The 23,369-nt window shown below is 37.2% G+C and overlaps 1 protein-coding gene across 3 annotated transcripts in view; it reads right to left on the reverse strand.

Moving 5' to 3' along the window:
- Positions 1-18,413: 18,413 nt before the first annotated feature.
- tafa3a (TAFA chemokine like family member 3a) overlaps positions 18,414-23,369 on the reverse strand; it is a 105,343-nt gene continuing 100,387 nt past the window's right edge. For all 3 annotated transcript variants that reach the window (XM_084929349.1, XM_084929350.1, XM_084929351.1), the window contains one exon: positions 18,414-19,176. In XM_084929349.1, the coding sequence (XP_084785475.1) occupies positions 19,165-19,176 (12 nt within the window). In that variant the 3' untranslated portion in view covers positions 18,414-19,164. The remainder of the gene's footprint in view (positions 19,177-23,369) is intronic.

A 23,369-nucleotide genomic window follows, 5' to 3' on the forward strand; every position in this document is an offset into this window, starting at 1 on the left:
GGGTTAAAGGTTCCAGTGATCCGTGTAATATCGAATAACAAATTTTAATGGAATGCTTCTGTAGCATCAGAGCAACAGATAAGCTCATCCCCAATAAGCATGCGGAGGCCATGACTGAGGCAACGGGTAGGGAAAAGTCTTAATACAGTTAAGTAATTTAAAGTAAGTTATGTGTAGTGTAAAATATTGCATGCACAGAATAGACGTGATAGATTCTAAATAGTATTCAGATACATAAAAGCAAGGTGGTAGGAAGACTAATTTTTTTAGTCTATCAAAACAAATAGCTTATACTGTGTATCACAAATATGAACTGTAAATTATTATGATATAAATTGTTAAAAAATGAAAGAATCCTCCACCTGGAAAACAAATGGTCTGGGTTTGGCCACGTAACTCTCAGGCTGCAACTCTCAGGCTGATATAATGTACATGTTGTATTTAATGATTATATTGTTCAAATAATGAGAAAGCCAAAGTACAACCAGAATCTCATGAATCATTAAAAAATATATATACATTTAATTAATTTAGAAATACAATTAATTAATTGTATTTTTTTATTTTTTTGCAGTACCCCAATTCCGTTCAGCTTTGTGGGCTAAGCATATAGCTTATACTGTGACAACAGGATAGCGGATACAGAGTGGGCTGTAAGTTTTGAGGCAGCAGAGGTTATGCATGAACAAGAGCACTGATCAGCTTCGTGAATATATGCTTACCAAATGTATTAGACTGCTTACTGTTAATTTAGGGAAGCTGTGGCATAAACCTTACATAGAGTGAAGGTCTAATAGATTTGTCATAATAGTCTGTCAGTTATAAAATAACAGCTTTTGTAGTGTATAATGATTTGTCATAGAATATGCTAAATAAATCCCAGGAACTTTTTTCCTTTTTTCCCTTTTAAAAATAGATGAAAGAAATGCTTAATATAATGCTGTCTTTGATGATTCTGGAAATGAATCCAAAACAGAAATGTGTTTTAATGACCTTTTGAGATAAAGTAATAGTTTCTTTGAATTCAGCAAAAATGTATTCTATTACATGAGAGGTACAAACAGGGGCTCCTTAAGACCATCAGTCCACAGATATTAGCTTGTAGATCTGCGTCCATGTGTCTATGTGTCGTTGTCAGAGCTGCAAGATATTTCACAGATGCTGTACATAGAGAAAATGTCTACCCCTGCAATTTGTGACAAATTCCTCAATAAAGTTTCTTTTTGGACAGTGAAGAAAAAATGCAATTTCACTATGAGCATACTTGTATTTCTTAAATGCCAATATTACAAAGTTAACCAGTAGAGCATTTCTGAAATGGAGGAAACAATAGTGGAGACAATGATGCAAATGATGTTTTTGATCTGTCCAAAAACGATAATAAAGGCCCAAAAGGAAAATATTCAAAGCTACATTATTTCTCTTCTACACAATATAACATCACAGAATATATAATGAAGAAAGCAAAGAAAATTAATTCTTACTTAATTCTGTAGAAAACACTGTGGGCAGATCAGCATAAGCTTAAGAGCAGAAATTAGCAGCCAGCAGGTGCAAAGACATTAACCACAAGCAGATCTGGGGGCAGTAATCTCCATAAACAGTTATCTGCTAAGTCAGGCAATAGCTGAACTGTTCCCCAGTTGAGGGGGCAAAGGAGAGCAATATGATCAGCACAAGCAGCAACAACACAGATATTCCATCTCCCAAATCCACACTACATACTATACAGTATGTATTAATTTTCAGATTCTTTTAACAATATGCCTACGCCTGAAGTCAGCATACATTTTTTGCTCTTTTGTTTTTTCCCCCATGATCTGCTCATTTTCCTAGCATTCGGTGCTTTTGTAACATAACATGCATGTTAGTTCAACAAGTTTAAGAGCAAAATTCACTGATTTATTGGGAGTCTTATCTAATCTAGTCTAGCTAATCTCATATTGTCACTTCCTAAACAAATACTCTCACACGTAGCACAATATAAAGTATGGACCAGAGCACACACCTGATGAAGAGCAGTGAACCTCAGCTTCTCTGGAGAGCTGTGAAGATTCACCGAGGTCTTTGGCTGCCAACAGGGACAGGAAAATGCTGAGTAGACAGGTAGACAACTTAAATTATGACACAATAACACGGTGAATAAAGTTTTCTTTTTTCCTTTTCTTTCAAAGTAACACAGAAGACTCAAAAAAATCACAGAGTTGAGATATGAGAGTATAGATGTAGGGTAGAAAGACACAAACCAGTGTCAGATTGTAGCCTTACATACACCTTTAGCTATATCAGCCTATTATAAGGGTACTTCAACTTCGAGCCATCCATCTGTCCATCAAACCATCTATCCATGTTCTCCTGAGTGTCCAGTTAAGGCCTCCAAGCTTGTTTTCACCACTGTAAAAAGGTTTTTTGCAAAACATTTTTTGCCATCCATAAGTCAAAATTTCAGGTTATTTATTAATTTATTTTGCAGAAACAGTCTTCCATAAGGGAGGGACCCTATCAAGTTTCACAGATAAACTGTGTGTAACATGTAACATAACATAACATTAGACAACATATATTTGAAAATGTCTAAATTAAATCCTGAATTATTTGTAAAAGTACATGCATATGCGGGGAAAATACCATTTAAATTTAAATGTAAGCTGAAAGGTCTCGATTTGCACAGCAATAATAATAATAATTATCAGGAAAATGAATTTTCAATTTACTTCTATTTATATTGCACCAGATAGCAACAAAAGTTGCCTCAAGACACTTTATATTGTAAGGTAGGGACCCTACAATAATACCAATAATACAGACAAAACAGAGAAAACCCCAACAATCAGATGTTTATGTGATTAGCAAGCCCTTTTGCAAAAGTGGGAAGGAAAAACTCAGTTTCAACAGGAAGAAACTTCTAGCAGAACCAAGACCAGGGAGGGTCTGCGGTGACTGGTTGGAGGTGATGAGGTTTTCATTGATCTGTTAATCCTAGCGTTTAATCTATCATATCCTGATTATCAAAACTATGGGAAAGTGTTAAAGATCCTGCCACACTCCTCAACTGACTCTCATTATTATTTCCATATTTAATTAGTCTGTGTTTACATGACATCAGTGACATTAAAATGCTGTAATTTGGAGAATAACGGGGGAATATTTATTTATAAACACTCTACACTCACAGGAATCTTGTGAAAATGCAAATACATAATTACAATAAATTACAACAACTCTGAAGATGATCAAAAGAGAGCCTGAGTACTTAAAAAAAAAAAGAAGAAAACATTTGGTAAAAGAGGCCAGTGTACAAAGTAATGACCTTCCTCTGATTCTCTTCTCTGTCTTTCCAGCTGAGATCTCTCCTCTGCCTGATCTCTGGCACACATCAGCTGAGTTGTCCCTTGCAAGCCTCCTGTCACACAAAATAAATTGCCTTCGCTGTGAATGGGTCAAAACAACACAGAGATGTCATTATTTCACTGCAATTGATCATACCTTGGGAAACACAAGTCAATAGTTTCTATAATTGCAATGTCTCCAGCCCCTCAGAGGTTCTTCCATGAGGGCTCCTTTGCTTCTTTTCATCTTCACACTGATTACAGCTTTCATGTTTGCCACCTTTGAAAATTATGACAAACATAACACCATGATATGCACCTTTGAAAATATATGTTTTATTACTGGGAGGAGGGTTTGCATGATAGATTGAAATCTGATACTTCACTTTAAATACACGTCAGGCTTAGATGCCTATTAACATTTTAGATGGGCTGCCATCTTCAGTAAAGTAAGTAATAAGAAAAGCACTAGCTGTTCAGGTGGAACAGCTAGTGAATATCAGCAGTGAATTCAGGCTAACATATTTATTTGAGTAGGCTATGGAAACTGGGAAGGTATTGCTATTGTCAAATGTATTCATCTTACAATTGACATAAAGATTTTTTTATCTGGCCCTCTACAAAAGGCAAAAGGCGCTTGAACTGAAAGGACTGCATTATGACATTTTGTTCCTCTGATCATTTTATGGCAATTAAATAGTAGGGAAATGTCACTAAATGGGGATAAAATAAGTCAATAAACCTCTCAGTCACTTATTTGATTCTTCTCTTTGTCTGCTCATCTATCTAGCCATATATGCATTCAGTACAATGAGACCCCTGTGCTCTGCTAATAATTTCTGTCTTTGGCACTCTTATTTAAAAACTATTGACATCTGAGATCAATGTTCTGTGTCAATCAAACCTAGCTGTTGCTCTGACTGAAAACAACCCACATCATCATTTATTGATCATTACCAGACATTTCATTTGCAAAACTTGTGATATGTGTACCCAGAGATGGGCAGTAACCGAGAGACGGCAGAGATGTGTACCAGAGATGGGCAGTAACGTGTTACAAGTAGTGTTACTGTAATCTGATTACTTTTTTCAAGTAACAAATAATCTAAGGGATTACTATTACAAAAAGTAATTAGATTACTGTTACTTTCCAGTAAGCACGCTGCGTTACTGTGTTACTAAACCGTGATTTTGTTTGTGAGAGTGTCTCGTGCGACGTCCGTGGCAGCAACAGACGTGTGTACATCAACAATGGATAATATGGAGTGTGGGAGAGAGTACGACCATGTATCGTTAAAAGCGTGGAAGTACTGAAATTACTTTGAGTGTGATTCTGTAAAAAGTGACAAAAAACAATAGTGTCCACTGTACACGCTGCGTGGGAAGAAAACTTCTTCAAATCTGAGCAAGCACCTAGCACGCTGCCATGGGAATGTGAAACCCCCGGATCCCCCCACTGACATGATCACTGCGGCACCAGGCAAACCTCCGCTTGCTCCACTCCTGCTAAACAGGTGAAAATAGATTTAAGAGAGACAGGACTTAGTGCCGCTGAATCTTTGATTTTATTTAGTTTTCGCTGTGTTGCACTTGCATCTATTTGAAAGAGTGAGTGTAAACACAAAAAATTATTTTATTTTATATGCTGGAATATGCAGAAAATAGGTTTAAATGTTAAACAAATTTCTTCAAGTCAGAGAATGTTGCATATAATTTAATTTTTGCTTAATGCAATGTGCATAAAATTAAAAGATTAAAACTAATAAAACAATTTTTAAAAAGAAACTTTTCCATTTGATTCAATTTTATATGATGGATTATGCATAAAAAATAGAATTGGGCTGAAAGGTCTATTGCTTTATTAAGTATTCAGGTTGTATATTATGTTTTTAAAAAGTAACTAAGTAACTAATTACTTCTGAAAATAAGAAATCAGCATGGTAATGGGATTACTTTTTTGGAGACATAATCAGTAATAAGTAACTAATTACTTTTGTCAAGTAATTTGAACAACACTGCCTGTACCTATAAAAAACAATATGGTCCTAAGAGTACAATTTGTGAACAATAAAAATAATCATTAGTTGCAACCCCAGATGCATGTGAAATGTACAGTTTAGATTTATTATTAGTGATTAGGCCTGTTTTATTTGCCCCTTGCTGTGACGCTATATCACATAATTAAATCCACAAACTTCTGTTACAGCACATTCATAAGCTCAGAGTCACGCTGTGGTAAACCAACAGTATATAGCAAAATGAAAAATGGTGGCCCTGTGCAGACAACAAAGGAAAAGTGTGCTGAGATTCACATGGAGTTTAATGAAAGTGAAGTCCTGCAGTGTGGAGTCAGCCAAGCCTTCTGTCAGGCCTCACTTGTTCAGACACCACAGGCAAAAATATGCTGTCTCCATGAGCAAGCATTCCCTGTCTTTGCAGATCAAAACACTGATGGATTTTAATACATTGCTCGGTGTTTGATTTTACTTTTCATTTTCTGCAGTTGTGCAAATTCAATCTGTATCCTATACAGTTAAAGCACATACAAAATACAAAGACACACATAAAATACAGGCTCTATGCACATCATCACATTCTAATATCTTAATAAAAACAAACAGAATAAGTGTGTAATTTAGTCACACCTGCACACAAAGACACATTCACATGGTGCATTGTGTCAGTATCATCAGTCCCTAATGTAACCATCTGCTCCACTCTGTATTTCTTTTATGCATAAAATGCTAACCAACTCTTGGCAAAGAGCCCTCACTCACCATCTCACATGCATCACAGCAAATTAATGGGTTACCTGAGAGAAACATGAATAGAATTTCGTAGGTCTAATGGGAAATTAAAAAATGGCTAACAACCCTGAATCAGCCAAACTAATCGAGAGTGCTGCTGAGATATTCTGGACCTTGCCAGAACCGCACCTAAACTGCCAAATCGGCACAATGGTTCCATAAAAAACAGACCTAATAAGCAGTAAAGCAGTTTGAATAAGAAAAAAGTATCCTCTAAAGTCAATACTATTGGTCCATTATCGGATATTTTTTTTTCTTTAAATGAGTCTACATGCATTTAAATGTGTCATTTAAGATTTGTGCCAAGCTACTTTGAAATCAGATTCAAAAGTCTCTGTGTTCCACAACGTGTTTACTCACTGCAGCATGCACAAAGATCTTTAATACCACCCAAATGACAATAACACAATTTCTTTCAAAACTAAAAATCAACATGTATATATTTCCTACCATCAGTCAGTTAAATGAAAAGAGTCAAACAAACAATAAAGAGATCCAATTAAAAGTGTTTCATTCTCTATTGCCAGTGTCGTATGTAGCTTATAAACATCCATCAATGACAAAAACACGGTGGGCTACAGTGTTGCACTTCGAAATGTTTTTTGAATTATCAGGAAACTAATTAATCTGTGGCTGAAAATATTCTTCTACAAATATTTTTTATTTAATCCAGCTTGAGTAAAACCTGTGATACCCAGCTGTTTAGATACATTATTAAGGTATAAAGAAATAAATGTCTAAAATTGCAACACATTTTAAGAATTTTTCTTAAAAGCAAGCTGGTTTGAGACAGAAGTTTTTAAAGACTTTTGTGGAAATCACCTTTCAAAAAGGTGAAAATGGTAGCAGAAAAGAAATTAAAGGATTGCTTAAGAAAACTTCTGAGTGGAGAAACAAATCATTTTTTCCTGATGCTATCTATACTGATATAGACTGGGAAAGATCTGGATCAGGGGATCACTGAGCTCCTGGACAGTCTGAGGTGCAACCTGGTGGCGCTGGATGGATGGAAACATTTCCCAGAGGTGCTCTATTTGATTTAGTACAGGCAAGCATTGGGGGAGGGGGGGGGGGACATGGGGCAGTCAATGGTGTCAATTCCTTCATGAATTGATACTACTGAAGGACACAGTCTCACATTAGGCTAGGATTGTTTTACATCAAGAGGAACCACTGTATCAGCGTAGGGTCTGACACTGTGCCCAAGGATTTCATCGCAATACCTAATGGCAATCAGAGTGCCAGTGCCTAGCCTGAAGAGGTAAATCATATGGTAAATGGTAAATGGGCTGGTTCTTATAAAGCGCTTTTCTACTCTGAGCACACAAAGCGCTTAAGCACAGAGTACCAGTGGTGGATCTGCCAATTATGGTATTTGATGGCAAATGCCATATGATCTCCATGGTGCAGGCATGAGCACAGGGCTCGTAGAGAATGTCGGGCCCTCAGGCCACTCTAATGAACTATGTTTCCGATTCCTGGAGGTTATTTTCTAGTGCTTGTCCTGTTCCTGTCTGCAAAAAGGACTCAATACCAGACATGCTGATGAGTTAACAACCTTCTATGACCCTCTCCAGGTCTCCTAGAGTAATTGTCAGTCTCCTTGAATCTCCTCCATGCTCTTAACACTGTGCTTGGAGACACAGCAAACCTTTCGGCAATGGCATGTGCCATCCTGGAAGAGTTACACTACCTGTGCATCCTCAGTGGGGTCCAGGTATTGCCTCGTGCTAACTGTGGTAACACTGACCCTAGCCCAAAGGAAAATTAGGGGGGTTAAAACAGTCAACATAAATAAAGAAGGAAAAATTGTCAGTGGCCTCTACTTAATTGACTTGATGCTATATTCTGTTTATTTATTTTGAGCAGTATATATGTATCATGTGTCTTGATGTATGCTCAATCATCCAGGTAAGTAAATCCCAAAAGTTTGATTCTGTTCATGTGGACATAGCATTTTCAATGGGAATCCTACATCCAGATGAACAGAATCAATTTTTGGGGGTATATGTATCACACATACACAATTGCAGAGATCTACAATATATCATAATACAGTTTATATGTGTAATATTCAGCTTCGTATTGCAGTCTTGTGAATTTTGTTACTTATTTAAGACTTACATTTTCAACATTCTAGTCCAGAAATGAGCAGCAAATAAACAACCTTTGATCAGTTATTCATCATAATTCTTATGAAAACTGATTTGAAGGAGAGAGTTGCTAATTCAAAGGTGTCGACATCAACACCTTCAATTCCCTCTCTTACACCTCCTTTGACTTCACCTCTTCTATCAGCCAACATGGTTTAATCTAAAACACAAGCCTCAGGTTACAAAAGTCACTCTACATCTTGTCAGGACAATATTTTCACTGCCTCCTTTTCCCAGTGGCGATGACCTTCCTGCGTCTCTCTGATCTGTGCAGCAAAGACACCCAGCCCACATTGACAGGACTGCGAAAGGCAGCCAGGCATATCTTAATCCATTCTAGCTCTGCTCTGCTTCGGCCTGCGCTGTCTGAGGTGCTGCTGGAGTTTTCTCTGCACATACGAAGGGTTTTTGCAACCAGCTGGTCCATTAGTCCGAATGGAAGATGCTAGTACAGGCTGGGGAGTTTTAGACAGCTGACAGAAACAGAAGTATTCTGTCGTTTCATGTTATGCAGCTAAACCTACTGATTTTCTTAGACCTTTCCCTCCTGAAATATTCAGGCTGTATTTGTAGAAGTATGTGCACTTTTTCAATTTCTCTCCATGTTAATGCTCTTTTGTTAAATTATTCATTGGTTATAAAATGTGCCAACATGCTCATTGTAGGCAACAGTGTTAAGAGCAGAAAACTCATTTACGTCTCACATACTAAACACTTTTGAAAAGGGGTTCACATCACATTAAGTCTGCACGCTGCTGTTAAAGTAACTTCAAATGTATCTGCTTGCAATTCTAGATTTTTTCTTTTTTCGTGATAATGTTAAGTTAAATCTACTTGTTGAATCCGAGTACATAAATTGAAACTGAATTGCTTTAAAATTGCTTTAAAAACTCACAAAGGTGTGTTTCCATAAATAGCCACATGGCTTTCACTTACCACACCATCACAATGTTTTGCCAAGCACACTTCAGCATAACAGCTCTAGACTGTTGCATTTTATATAACTCTTCTTCTATTGAGGATAGAGAGTAGCTTTCACTTGAAAGTGACGGCTAAAGGTTTGTATAATCCTGTATGCTGCTGGTGGGCTAGTCTTTGTGTCTCTCTGGTTGTCCTCACAGATGGAGAGGAGTGCCCCAGGTAAGTGGAGACCAAGCCAAGGATATGAAACAGGAATGACCAGACTCCCACCGGAAGACAGCAGAGGAACTGAGGGATTGTGGGATTTCTGCAACAATAGATAATTAGTCAGGAACATCTGCTGGAGGAAGTTCCCCTGTACCTCATGGGCAGCAGATCTTAAATCAGTCATTGGCTTAGAGTCAAAAATTTGTATCTTCAGCTATTTACTTTGATAAATTATTTTTATTAATCACCAAGGTCACCTGTAAACTTCCATATGGCTGTGAGGAGGTGGTACATGAATGTCCAATCCCAGTGTAGTAAACCATGAATCTAGCATCAAACCAAGTAAAAGTAAGTATGCTTTTGTAGTTTTCTTTTTTGTGTGAGCTTTTACGAGGCTCATTGATTTAATTTTAAAGTTTATTCTCTCATTTCAGTCTTAATAGTCTGAGAATGGCTTAATTTTCAATGTACTTTTAATATGCAGACATTCATCTGCATGTTTCATGAAATGGAAAAGAAGAGGATTTACACTTTCAGTTTTACCACTTAGGAACAAATCTTATAAACCGAGATAGTTGCAACAGAACATGCAAAATATATCAAAAGATATCAAAATAAAATGTACTATGTGGCAACACATCTCAAGTTTGGGACCAGGGTAAAAAAGGCTCTGGAAAATGGAGAATCTGGAAACATGTCTGTGCAAAAGACAGAAAATTGAAAATCAATATTTGCTTGGGATGTTTGGGCCCTCAGGTGGCAGGACATTAAAAACAAGTATGATTCTGTCATAGAAATCACAGGCTCAGGAACACCAGAAATCATGACAATGATAAATCAGAAACCCATAAATTATTGTCAATGAACACAGCTCACTCTGCCATCCACAAATGCAAATCGAAGCACTGTCATGCAAAGAAGAAGACATATCTGGATGTGATCCAACAGTGCCAGCTTCTTCTCTGGGAAAAAGCACATTTAAGCAGACTGAAGCAAAGAGGAAAACTGTTTTGTGGCCAGACAAATTTAAATGTGAAATTCTTTACTGAAAAATTGATACTGGATCTGGTTTAAAGAGGAGTGGGACCATCCAGCTTGTTATCAACACTCAGTTCAAAAGAGAAAACCTCTGATGTTATGGGGGTATATTAGTCCTATGGAATTGGTAGTTTGCACATCAATGTTGAAAGATATATAAAAGGTTTAGAGCTACATATGCTCTCATCCAGAGATGTATTTTTCAGGAAAGTCCTAGGAAAGTATGTCCTTTAAATCAATGTTAAAGGACATACTGCATCTATATCTGCAACATACCTTATAGAAGTCTGGATCTGGGCTCTAAATTGGCCTGTCTGCAGTCCAGTTTAGCACCAACTAAAAACATTTGGAGCATCATGAAATGAAAAATACAACAGAGAAAACCCAGAATGATTTAGCAGTTAGAATCCTATACTAGCAAGAACAGAAATACATTTCTCTCCCAATGTCCACCTGCTGCTGATTCCAGTTTCCAGATGTTTTCAGATTGTTTTTAAAATAAGTCAAAGTGACCATTTTTCTTAAAACGATGCATTGTCTCACTTTAAATGTTTAATATGGTAAATGGCCTGTATTTGTATAGCGCTTTACTAGTCCCTAAGGACCCCAAAGCGCTTTACACATTCAGTCATCCACCCATTCACACACACTGGTGATGGCAAGCTACATTGTAGCCACAGCCACCCTTGGGCGCACTGACAGAGGTGAGGCTGCCAAACACTGGCGCCACCGGGCCCTCTGACCACCACCAGTAGGCAACAGGTGAAGTGTCTTGTCCAAGGACACCACGACCGAGACTGTCCAAGCCGGGGCTCGAACCGGCAACCTTCCGATTACAAGGCGGAGCCATGTATTTTATGTTCTGTTAATAACAAAATATCTGTTTGGGAGATTTATTTATTTACATTTTATACAGCATCCCGCCTTTTTTGAAATTTATGTTTTAGCTTGACTTTTATTATAGTTCCATGATTATGTCTTGAAAAGCCCAGTTCCAAATTATTTCTGTGGGTATGTCTGCAAAAAGCTTTCACAGCAATCCATCCAATAGCTGTGAAGATGCTTCATGAAAAAACAAAATGACACAATGTCACCAAAGCCAGATGATTTTATCCTTAGTGGACTTTGAATTTCTGTACATAATTGAAAAGAAATTCATCTTAACATTTATACTAGTTGTAATAATGATCGTTCTCTGGACTAAAACCCCTGGGTTACACAAAACACAATCCAGCTTCATCTTAGAGACAAAGGCAATGGACCACTGACCTAATAAGTGAAAGATTTTTATTAGCATCATCTTCTGGTCCCCTCAATCATCAAATGCCTCGTTGAGACTCCACCTGCTCCTGCAGTGTAACCTGATCATTAGCAAAAAAATGGATTCTGTCTCGAGCATCAAGAAATGAGGTAAATAAATAAATAAATGAGCAGGTACATATCACGAAATGGGGCCAAGGAGAAAAAAGGCAGTTAGAAATCCATCAGAATGTCATTTTGTATGTCTCTGCTTCTCCTTCTCTGCCCATCCAGTTAGATGTCAGCTCATTGCAGGCCTCGCTCCCATTAACCCTTTAGGAGACTGCCAGTGAAGTTGAACGTTTCACCTTCCTATCAAGTCCCCTCCCCCACCGCCTGTTTACAACCACCCACCCGTCCTCTTCTTCTCTACCTACTTTTTGTCTGTCTGAGTAAGTTCTACAAAAGATAATTTCCTTTTCAAATTACAGCAGGCCTTCTCACTGACCCGAGGGCATTGTGATAATGCAGTGTGGGAGCTGAGAGGGTCTCTGATGAGAGGCAAGAGCAAATGCACTGGCCAGCACTAATGTCTTGTCAACACCATACTTGGAAACGACGCCTATAGGACACAGCACAGCTTCAGACTTGCTGAGCACAGTGGTTCAGAATTCTCTACAGTATTTTGGGTAACATAAAAACTACATATGATTAGCTGACACTTGGTTTGCTCAGAAACCTGCTGCTAGCGCATGCAAAAGTACAGTACATGCTGCTGTAAATAACCAGAAAAAGAAAAGAAAAAAATCTCAACAGAATGTGTGAATGACTTGCCGAAACAGCTCACGGGCTGTGTTGCGATTCATGGGCTAATCGCTTCTCAGTTTACTCAGGCATGAGAAACACAGAGAGAAGGAGGTGTCAGGTACAGCAAGGAATACTTTGATATTAGAATTCAAGGCATCTACGTCTTGCCTTGAGCAGGATAATCCCATTATGCCTCAGGTCACAGCAGTGCACACACAGAGAGGGGCGAAACTCATTTCAAAATAAACTGCTTACAGTTGACAAGAATAACACAAAACAGACGTCAGAAATAACATCAAACTCTGACCAAAACTGAATTAGAACATCCAATTTACGGTAGAAAAACACCCCTGATATTGAAAACAGAGACTAGTACAATTAGATTTTAAAAAACAGCAAAGTTTTTCCAGTTAGACTTTTACAGTTCATCTTGGCTGTTTTCAAGATTGAGCAATTTTTCATTACAGTCTGTCAGCTTTCATTATGAAATGAGAAAACCTAATTTTGCTGGGTGTATCTGACAGTTTTTCAAACTAATTCATCCTGTCAAGATAAAGCCTGGGCAAACCCAGCAGATGGTGTTTGTGTAACTGAGAGCTTTGTTTTCAGTGAGCACATTTTGCATAGTGCAAGACCCCGCTTGATTTAGATCTAAATATGCACTGTCTTTTGTTTCGCTTTTTTATGAGTAGGAAAATTAGATTTGTATATTTTTTCAGTTTGTTTGTTTGATTAGATAAGCCCAAAACACGAGCAAATTGGTTTAGTGCTCTTCAATTATTTCGATTTATTATTTTATTACATTTAGATGTTACCAAAGGGGAGGGGAGGGGGTACCAATGGGAAGCTGCTACTCTGAGATAAGGTTTACCTGAAATTTAGGTCTAATAATGGCCTTCCAATATAAATAGGATTGGCGAGTCAGTCTCATCCACTGCCAATAAGACGTGTGCATCTCCCTGACCACAGCTAGAAATGCCATTTTACTGACATTATTTTCTACTGCAGATGGCTGACCAGGGAATTTATTCCTGGGAGGAGTTATGGGAGGATTTTAATCAACAGCTTCAGAGGCATCAGTCTGTAAAAATTGCAATGAAACTAGCTATAAGCTAATAACCTACACACTATAACACACCTCAAAGAATTCCATTAGCAGGAGATACACTGGAGAAGTTTAATGTGCAGGATGATTTAAATGCAATTTCTGAGCTATTTTTCTTCCTGATAAGAAAAAAAAATAGGGAGGAGGTTTAATAATTTGACAGGAAAATTGCAGCATTTAAAGACAATTCAGCACAAAATTGAAATGTTTTTGGCTGCACGAATATATTTACCCAACAGCTATGAGAGTGGCACCAGAGGTGTTCAGTTCATTTTCAAACAAATGTTCAAACTGGTTACCAGTATCACTAACTGATGTCACCTGGTTCCAAAGATTAATACTCTCATCTCAGCTATGATTTACATTCATTATTCACTCAATTAAAATTTTTTAAAAGCACATAAACCAAATCCAGTACATTTATAGTAATTGTACAGCCCAGATTATAAACTTAACAGGTTAAAACAGCAAAGGTTTTGTACAGACCAACATCATCCCTGTGCTGGAAAAACTGGCATGCTAATCAGACCAGTCTGGCTCCACAGTAGGGGTGTCAGAAACACTTGTGATGACTTGGCAAAAACATTTAGTGTGATGTGTTTTGTCCAGTGCATTCCAGTGCAATGCAATATCAAAAAGCAAAGTTGCTACATTGACAACTCAAGCAAGGATGCATTCCTTTTATCACACCAGATTTCTACTTGCAGTTGTCATTAAAAATATCCTGTGATTCCTGTCATGGTAATTTTACAGTTGCAAAATTACTTTACTGTTGTGGATGCAAAGAAAGCAAACAGACTCAGGGAAACTTTTAAAGACTTTAATGCTAAAACTTGGGTTTAAAGATGATCGATGGCGTAGGGAGCTGTAGAAAGCGTGACTGCTGGATGGAGAGCATAGTTTTGGGAAATGAGGAGAGAAATGGGAACCAGTCTCTGTCTTGGTTTTGGAATTTAGGTTGGAATGGCAGTGGAATATGGAGGGAGGCTAACCAAAGGTTGGTTGTATATGCAAAGCAGGTAGGGCAGACCATCAGGCAAGGGTAAACCTGGCTAGAACAAACTACTTTATAAAGAACAAAACATAAAACTAGAACCAAAACCTTGAAACAACTGATACACCTGAGGTTGATAAAATGATCTGGTGAAGGGTGGGTGACAAGGTGCAAGGTGACAATGTAAGACAAATGGAACTACAGGACACAGAGCAGAGGTAGGGGGGGGGGGGGTTGCTGGGAAAAACGCAGGACACATGGCATAGGCCATGTCATTCTCAAACTTTCTCATAAAGTGCGATCTATTGTTCTGGGATCTGTGCTGTCTTTGTATGTTACACTTTCTTTATTTATAACTTTTTTTGTATTTATAGTAACTATGGGAAGCAATTATGTCTTGCAGTTGTCTTCAGGTATAACTATTTTATCCTGGTGTTTTCCCATTCCCTCTATCAGTCTCACTCTCACTAGCTCTCTCTCTCTCTCCCATCTCCCTCTCCCTGCTGGTGGCTATCTATCCAGGGAAATTCCTAGATTATCATTTCATCTCTCTCTCTACTATGAAAAATCCTTAAAGGAGACATACACACACACACACACACACACACACACACACTAAAAGGTTAAAGGTGAAAGGAGAATGAGAGACTGCTTCTAGCTCACAAAAAGTCTATAAAAACTCAAATAACCCATTGTTACAACACCAGTATGCAGAAAAGCATCTCTGGATGCACAACCTTGAACCTTGAATTAGTGGTACAGCAGCAGAAGACCATACCGGATGCCACTCCTGTCAACTAAGAACAGGAAACTGAGGCTACAATTTTTACAGGCTCACATGTTACATGTTTGATGTCAACAATCTGAAAGCATGGATCTGTCTTGCCTTGTATCAATAGTTCAATATAATGTGGAGGGGTTAATACTTTGGTCCCCGTCATACCAACTGAGCATAATTTAAACATCACAGGGTACCTGAGTATTGTGGCTGACCATGCCCATCCCTTTATAACCACAGTGTGATTGTTGCTTCCTGCTGGATAATATGGCATGTCAAAAATTATTTCGTGCTGGCTTCTTGATGTTGACAGTGCGTTCACTGAACTTGAATGGCCTCGACAGTCAACAAATCTCAGTCCAACAGAGCATCATTGAGATGTGGTGGATTTGGGAAATTCAGATGAGCAGCTAAAACTTGTGATATGGATCAAAATTACTGTTTTCCGCACCGTGCTAAATCTACGCCACAAAGAATTAAAGCAGTTCTGAAAGGAAAACAAATGCATCCAGGTACTAAAAACTGTGTAACTAATGAACTGGCAGGTAAGTGTAGTCATTTTATTTTCTAGTTTCTAGTAAGTTTTTTGACTTTGTAGTTCTTTAGATTTAACAATTAGCTGTAGCTCAGGAGGTAGAGCAGGTCATATACTCATTCGATCCCTGGCTCCCCCAGTCTGCAGGCCAAATATCCCAAAAATGCTCTCTGATGCATCCATTGGTGTATGAATGTGTGTGAATGTTAGAAAGTAAGCAATAAAAAGCATAGAAGAAAGTACTTGTGTGAATGGGTGAATGTGGCATGTTGTAAAAAGCGCTTTGAGTGCTCCAGGAGAGTAGAAAATGACTGTACAAGAATCACTCCATTTAACAACAGTAATTGTTTACTCGTTGTTTGCATGTCTGCCTGCTTGGGTCCTTATATATCAAAAGCTAAGAAATATATTCGATGATATATTACTCATTCAGAGTTGTAAAGCAAAATCAATTTTGTAGTTCTACAAGATCTTTCTGATATAATGTTACTAAACAAACAAATGCTTAATCACACTAGTGCCCAATTAGAGCTGATTGCGATAAAGTCTGGAGTGAGGGCCACAGCAGTTTCAAGTTTTTTTTGAAGTTTTTGAAGTTATTTAACTTCAGAAATACAGAAGTAAATGACAAAATTGTCAAACAGCCAGACCTCAGCTTTGCACTGTGGTTTCCAAACACAAAAACTGTATTTCCATTCAACTTCTGTGAAGGTCTTTTATGGCAAAGCAACAAAACCCAGAGGAGCAATGGTATGAAAAGATCTTTCATTATTAATAGAATATTAGCCCGCATAAAGGTGAATGACTGAAGGATTGTGTTTCAGCACTGCAGGGGCTGTAAGTGCACAGAGGTTAATTCTCTGATCCAAGGGTAGATTTGTATCATTGTTTGTAGATAGAAAGGGTTTTCCAGGGGAACGGATTCATGTCTTTTCCCTCTTTTCCTTGGAGCACTGTGTGAGATTGCCTGGTCTGATTAATCTTAATGAATTATGCAAATAGCCTTTATCTCAAATGATTTAGCAATGTTTCTGTATTGTTTTATTAATGCACTTGTGAATTACTCTGTATAATCACATAGCTTTTCCTCAGCCATTCACTGTTTGTAATTCATCGCCAGGTCTTTATTAAATCCATGGTGGTCTCCAGTGAATTGCATGCAGGAATGAGAAATTAGTCATTACTGTAATTTAATGATTTCTAACCAAACAAGAGGCAACCTGGATCGCTTAACCATAGCAAACCTTCTCATTCCTCCCCTTCAGCATCAGTCCCTGGGGTCTGGTCTTTCGGAGCAAGCTTTTTACATTTTTTGCTTAATTAATTGTGTTTAGTATAAGAAGCATTCTGTGGCAAATGTACCGCTTCACTTGGAAATTGACTTAGAAAATATGAAATTCCCCATAAAGTGAGGGTTTGTTTTGAGTCTAGACTGAAGCTTTCCCTTTTTCTTTTTTTCTCTCTTTTGCAATCTCTGGATTTATGAAAGTGTAGCACAAAGTAATGTTTGATTTTTTAAATATTTGTTTTTACAGAAAAAAATTACTAAAGTGCCATTTTTGCACAGATTATATGATATTTTCCTAGAGTCATAAACATGACGCCTATAGAGGAAATATACATTATAATTTATTTTATTATCATATCAGAAAAGGGTGGCACATTATATACTGTGATTTCCTGTCCCTAAGGTATACATCACATGCACGTGAACTATAATTGCATCCCTAACTTTCTTATGACTTCTCAAAGAAACCCAGTTCTAACCAATTTTCATGATAGAGCTTCCCGTCCATCAGTAACTATAATAACTATATTATATGTGTCAAGATGAACGGACGTTTTATTTGATCTTGAACTCCACTGATTCAAATGGCTATGTCATTAGGGCTAAATAATCCTGTGCCTTTTACTGATTGTCTTCCAACCTCCTGTTGTACACTCCTCAGTCTAATTCCATCAGAAGCTTTATTTTACTACACATAGTAACAAGGATTTTGGATTTATAACAGAAAAAGCCTCATGGGATCTCAAAAAACAAGTAAATAAGTCCTATAATTTGATTGTGATGGGTAGCATTAGTTTAATGCAATAAACCAAGGATGACACTAACATCTACTTTGGGAAATGAACCAAATAGGATTAAGGTTGTTTAGGGTAAGAGATAATTATCTCCCTGGACCAGATTTCAGATACTTTTTTAAGTCTGTTAATTTTGAGAAGAACAGTGCAATGAGATTTCACCCATTTGTATTTTTGAACATGGCCTACTTTTGCATTTGCTGATTTTCACATTTCAAATCCACCATGAACACAACCTTGATTAGCTGTGAGCTCTCCACCTCTTCCTGCTTTTTTTGTCAGATTATTTGCTTGACCTGCTAATTTTAAGTCCCAACAGCTCCTGCCTATACAGCACTATGGCCTGGTATGCAAAATGCCTTAACAGAAACAGAAACTGTAAAAAAATAAAAATCAAACTTTCTTTTTTAAACAGCAATATCCATTAAGTTAGATTTATTGATATAATACTGACATTTGTAATGAATAGTAGTCACCAGGCTTTGAAAACAACAGATACCATTAAAACATTTTGGCAGAACTGAGCTATGTTGACCCTTGGTGAGCTGTAGCGAAACATCTTACATTTTTTTCTTGGTTTCATTGTTGTGGCATTGTCTTTTTGTCTTTCAGAAAGAAGACTTGACATCCTAACAAACTTAAAAAAGACAAAACACTTTAAATTAACAAACAGAAACAGAAGAGATATCTGCTCCATAAGGCTAAAAGGAACGGAAATGCTTATGATCTCACGAGATCAACACAGATATGCATCAAGAGTCCTGGGGCTCTTTGTGGCAAGAAAATAACACAAAAGTTTCACATCACATGGTTTTGTTTCAAGAGTGATTTTTTTTCTGTTATCCAGAGTCCTTTAGTCAATATATATCTTCACTGTTGAGATCTCTAGTCCAAAGGAATAAAACTATAATACAAAGAGAGATTTGGTGGGCAGTAGAGTTCAGAGACAGCTACTGTTGATGCTAGATCAAATGTCAGGAATTTGTTTGGATATGTAGTCTTATACGATGCTCCCTGGTCCTCCATTCATTCACTGGAATGTCCGTGATTGTTGTCCTCATTGGTCCCTGGTTACCACCAATTCTCAAAACACGACATCCAATTGTCCAACGGTGTTGATCAAAGAAACAGTGTCTGGTTTCAAATGAGGTTATCCTTGAAACAGACGACTATCGGGTGACCTAGAGACAGGGAAGGAATAAGAAGTTAGGAAGCAGAAGGAAATACTGCAAATGGGTTGTGTTCTTATTTGACTATTTATGAGGCCAGTTATGGCATAAACTGTTGGTGAAGGTTTGTTTGTTTTAGGTTGTTTGTTTTAAACCTCCCCACTTTCAGGTATTTTTTCACACATTGAAATCTGAGGCATTGTTTGAGCATGGATATCTCAAAAACCAGTGAAGACAAACACTTCACTAGCTTTTCTTACCATAACATTGAATCAGTATGTAATTTGGCGCACATGCAAATATAAGTGTGCCAAATGAGTATTGGCTCATTAAAATATGAAAAAAGCATGACATTCATAGTCACAAACATGAGGAAAAGGCTATTTCCATTCAACTGTCATGATGGGTTGAGCAAATATGACAAATATATATATATATATATCAGTAGATTGCCTACTTGAATTCCAATATAATTGGAAGATGACCTGGGTTACTATATATAACTAAGAAAATTGTCTAAGATGTTCTAGAAATATTTAAAATTAAAATGTTTTAAAAAAAAATTCTAAATGTTTTAAACATTTGATGATTTGAAACAGACTAACCTATCTATTCATTAAAAAATCCAAAATACATTTCTGACACTCATGATCACTCATAATCAAAATGTGAAAATGATCACACAAAAAATACCGCACTGCTGCTGTTATAATAAAAGAGCATAATGCTTTTGCTTCGTTATGACTGAGAACTTCTAAAAGTTGCACACATTGACCTTGGAATGCATGTGGATTTTGAGCATAAATAAAAAGCTTAATGAACATTAGCATTGGTGATTGCTGATTATTTTAGTGGCAGAGCTTTATGGCCGTGTTTGCCTTTTGATCCAGTACATTAGTCGAGACAAAAATATTTAAATAATTCAAAAAACAATATTCACATTATATACAGATGTTCACAGCACAGATGTTCACAACACAATCACCAGACAGTGTTCTTTGTAGAATTAACTGTTGTAGTTATAGTGATGTCTTACATTTTCATCCAGCACCAGCTTAAATTTCCAATCTGTTAAATAGTTATGATGAAATACCTTCAGAAGTGCCACTGCTGTGTACCTCAGCTGAGCATGCCTGGTTCTAATTACTAAACACCAAGTATCAAACTAGTAACGAAATTGTTATAATACTTTAATATTAAAGTAAATAATCGAACTTTAAATATACAAAAATCAAGCTAGTATTAAAAAAATATCCATTACCATTGCTATAGATTCTTACCATCTGACTCGCCTTGGAATAATAACTTTTACATTAAAAAAAAGTTCTTGTTTTGATGCTACATCTTTAGCAATTTATATCTCTTGAAAGTCTGACAGGTTCAAGGTGCTCATATTCCCAGCACGGTACGTTTATAATTCTAAAACCTGAGCTCTTACTTAGCAAAAAAATGGCACTCAGTAATAGTCAGATGTAATGCAGTGTGCATCTTGGTCAATGATTTCCATGCAGACAGAGGGAATATTATTATTCATGATGGCATACAACTGGAATAAGTATTCTCAGATGTTTTCATGAATATTAATATAATGGATTGAAAGATGCAGTTTGTAGCTACTACGCTCACTTTAAGCAAATCTCTAAAAATACTCTGGGAGGTGAATGCTGTTCTTTGTTGGTTTGCCCTTTAAAAAGTAGAACACAAGTGACTCTGTGACTTGGCCTGTGATGCTAGACACACTTTAATACCAACACAGACACACACACACATGAAAACACAGAGACAGACAGGCAGAAAGGTTGATATAAGAACAGGTGTTCCTGTGTGAATATTTGCACTTTAGTGCTATTCAGTTAGAAGTTAGCAGGGTCTCACCAGTTGAATCAATAAGGACTTTACCACACACAATCAGTGTTCTGAGCAAAGCGATCCAAAAGCTGTATTGAAGTGTGATTTTTCTACTGCTTAGAGCTGCAGCTGATAATACAGAGCTTGCTGTTTGGGGAGCCACAATTTAATTTTCACTTCCATGTGGCAGTCCTCAGGAATCACGGGTGTGAGAGAGAATTTGAAAATTAGTAGGTCTTATATTACTTTTGCAGGAAGCTGTAAACGGCGTAGATTCATGGTGTGGCTTAACATGAAGTTAGGTTTGGCGATTTTGTCAACAGTATAAGAGAAAAATGTTGGCACATTATTACTGCTACAGTGTCCTAGTGTGACCTACAGTGAAATGCACAAATACACATGAGGGTAGAATTATTAGCCCCCTAAGAAAAGTTCAGTATTTCCAAAGTGCGGTTAAACAGAACAAGGAATTTTTGCAAAAGCTTTTCCAAACATGCTAGTTTTATTTTGGATGTTTAAAAACAACACACTTCTAGTATGCATAGTATTTCTCCAAGTTGGCCTTAACATTTGATAGCGGTTTGAAGGTCTCTTCTGCAGACGTGGAGGTTTTCTTGCTCGGCAACCTCCCAGGTAATTTCTGTTCAGGGTTCTCATGATTGTCTTGTTTGAGACTACAGTATTTCTCTCCAGAGTCTTTGAAATCTTTTGCATCAAACCTCCTTCAAGCTTGTTTTCTACTGCGCAGCACTCTTTGAATTTCTTCATGATACTTCTCACTCTAGTTCATGACAATTTAAAATGATATGGTGATAATGCCATGTCCCGATTTGTGAGCATCAGCATTTCATTTTCCACAAGTCTAAACTGATTTATTTTGTTTTTTACTATCATTCCTTCTCAAAGGACACCTTAAACCCTTTCTGCAGTTTTTACACTACGTGTAAATTGGAAGATATCCCTCAGTTTTAACTTGATGTTTCAAGCATTGACAACGTTAAAGCACATCATTGCACAGAAGTTGTTTGTTCTATGGCTCGATAAGAATGTCAGCTTTTTTTTCTCTGGGCTAATAAAATTGAAAATGATCGTGTGTGTGTGTGGGGGGGGGGGGGGGGGGGAGATTATTTTATTTTATGCTTTCTAAAGAAACTACTATAAAATGTTATGTTAAAAGTACAAAAAATTGGTACATTTTTACAAAAACCTCATCTGTATTTCTGTTTTCAGGCCATCCATTATTAGATTTGCACGTATTATTGTATTGTTAAAAACTAACAAACAAAACAAAAAAAAAAAATCTATCTGTTGAATCAGAATTACTTAGTCCGTTTGCCTGTTTAGTTGTGTTTTACTTCCTGCTTAATTTGCTGGCTGTTCTGTGTCTGGTACTGACTTTAACTTGCCCTGTCTCATTATGTTCATCATCTTCAGCTGTGTTAGTTCCCCACCCATTACTTTTCCCATTTGTCGTTTGTTGTGTTGTATGTGTAGTTGTGTGTCCTTGTAGCAGAACATTTCCTGTATTGGGATTAGTAGTGTTTTCTGAGTCTGGATTCCCTGTGCTTCTTGTACATTCCAATAAATTTTGGACGTTTGGATTCCGTGGTTTTGCTCTTTGTTCATCCCCAGATGTTAGACTTTGTAATTTCTTGACTTATCAGCATTAAAAGCTTGTTAATATTTTACTCCTGTCTTCTGCATCCTGTATTTGTGCCGGTAAATTACCACCATACACACAGTCTTTTCTATGACACATTGCATCCTTATTTATAATATTTAATTTTTAATTATTACATTTCACTTTATTGCGCAGTAACTGTGAAAACCCCACAACTTCTTTTATACGCTGAAGATGTTTTCTATTGTAAAAGGAAAGTTAGAAAAGTACAAGTACAAACACATTTGTGACTGCAGAAGCAGATTCTAACGGGCATTTGACCTCTTAAAGAACTAGTGACAGAGAGAAAAAGCTTGGACACTAAACAGAGTAAAACCACAGCAAAACAAAGTTAGCAGTCACAAAAACCTGAAGCCTAGCAAAAGCTTATCAAAGCAATTAGCATTCATTGGTTTCTGGGTGTCACTGTGATGGTTACTGGGGAGTAAACACACAAAGGGGAATCAGCAGAAGTCAGCTCCTTCGGGTTTAATGCTTCAGAATAAAAGACCACACTTGACTGTTCAACCACAGGTCAGTCACATTAACAATCTAAGACTCCGCTTTGGATGGATAGCTACTGAAGCACATGTATGCAGGAGCACATTTGTGTATACACTATTGCCATATCCATGAGAATCAGCACATCATTGTTAAGTAACAAAAAGACTAATTCACAGTTCTAGAGTTTTCATTG

The sequence above is a fragment of the Perissodus microlepis genome, chromosome 5 (assembly GCF_051167445.1).
Source record: "Perissodus microlepis isolate ML-2025 ecotype Zambia chromosome 5, ASM5116744v1, whole genome shotgun sequence".
In the NCBI taxonomy this organism is placed as follows: Eukaryota; Metazoa; Chordata; class Actinopteri; order Cichliformes; family Cichlidae; genus Perissodus; species Perissodus microlepis.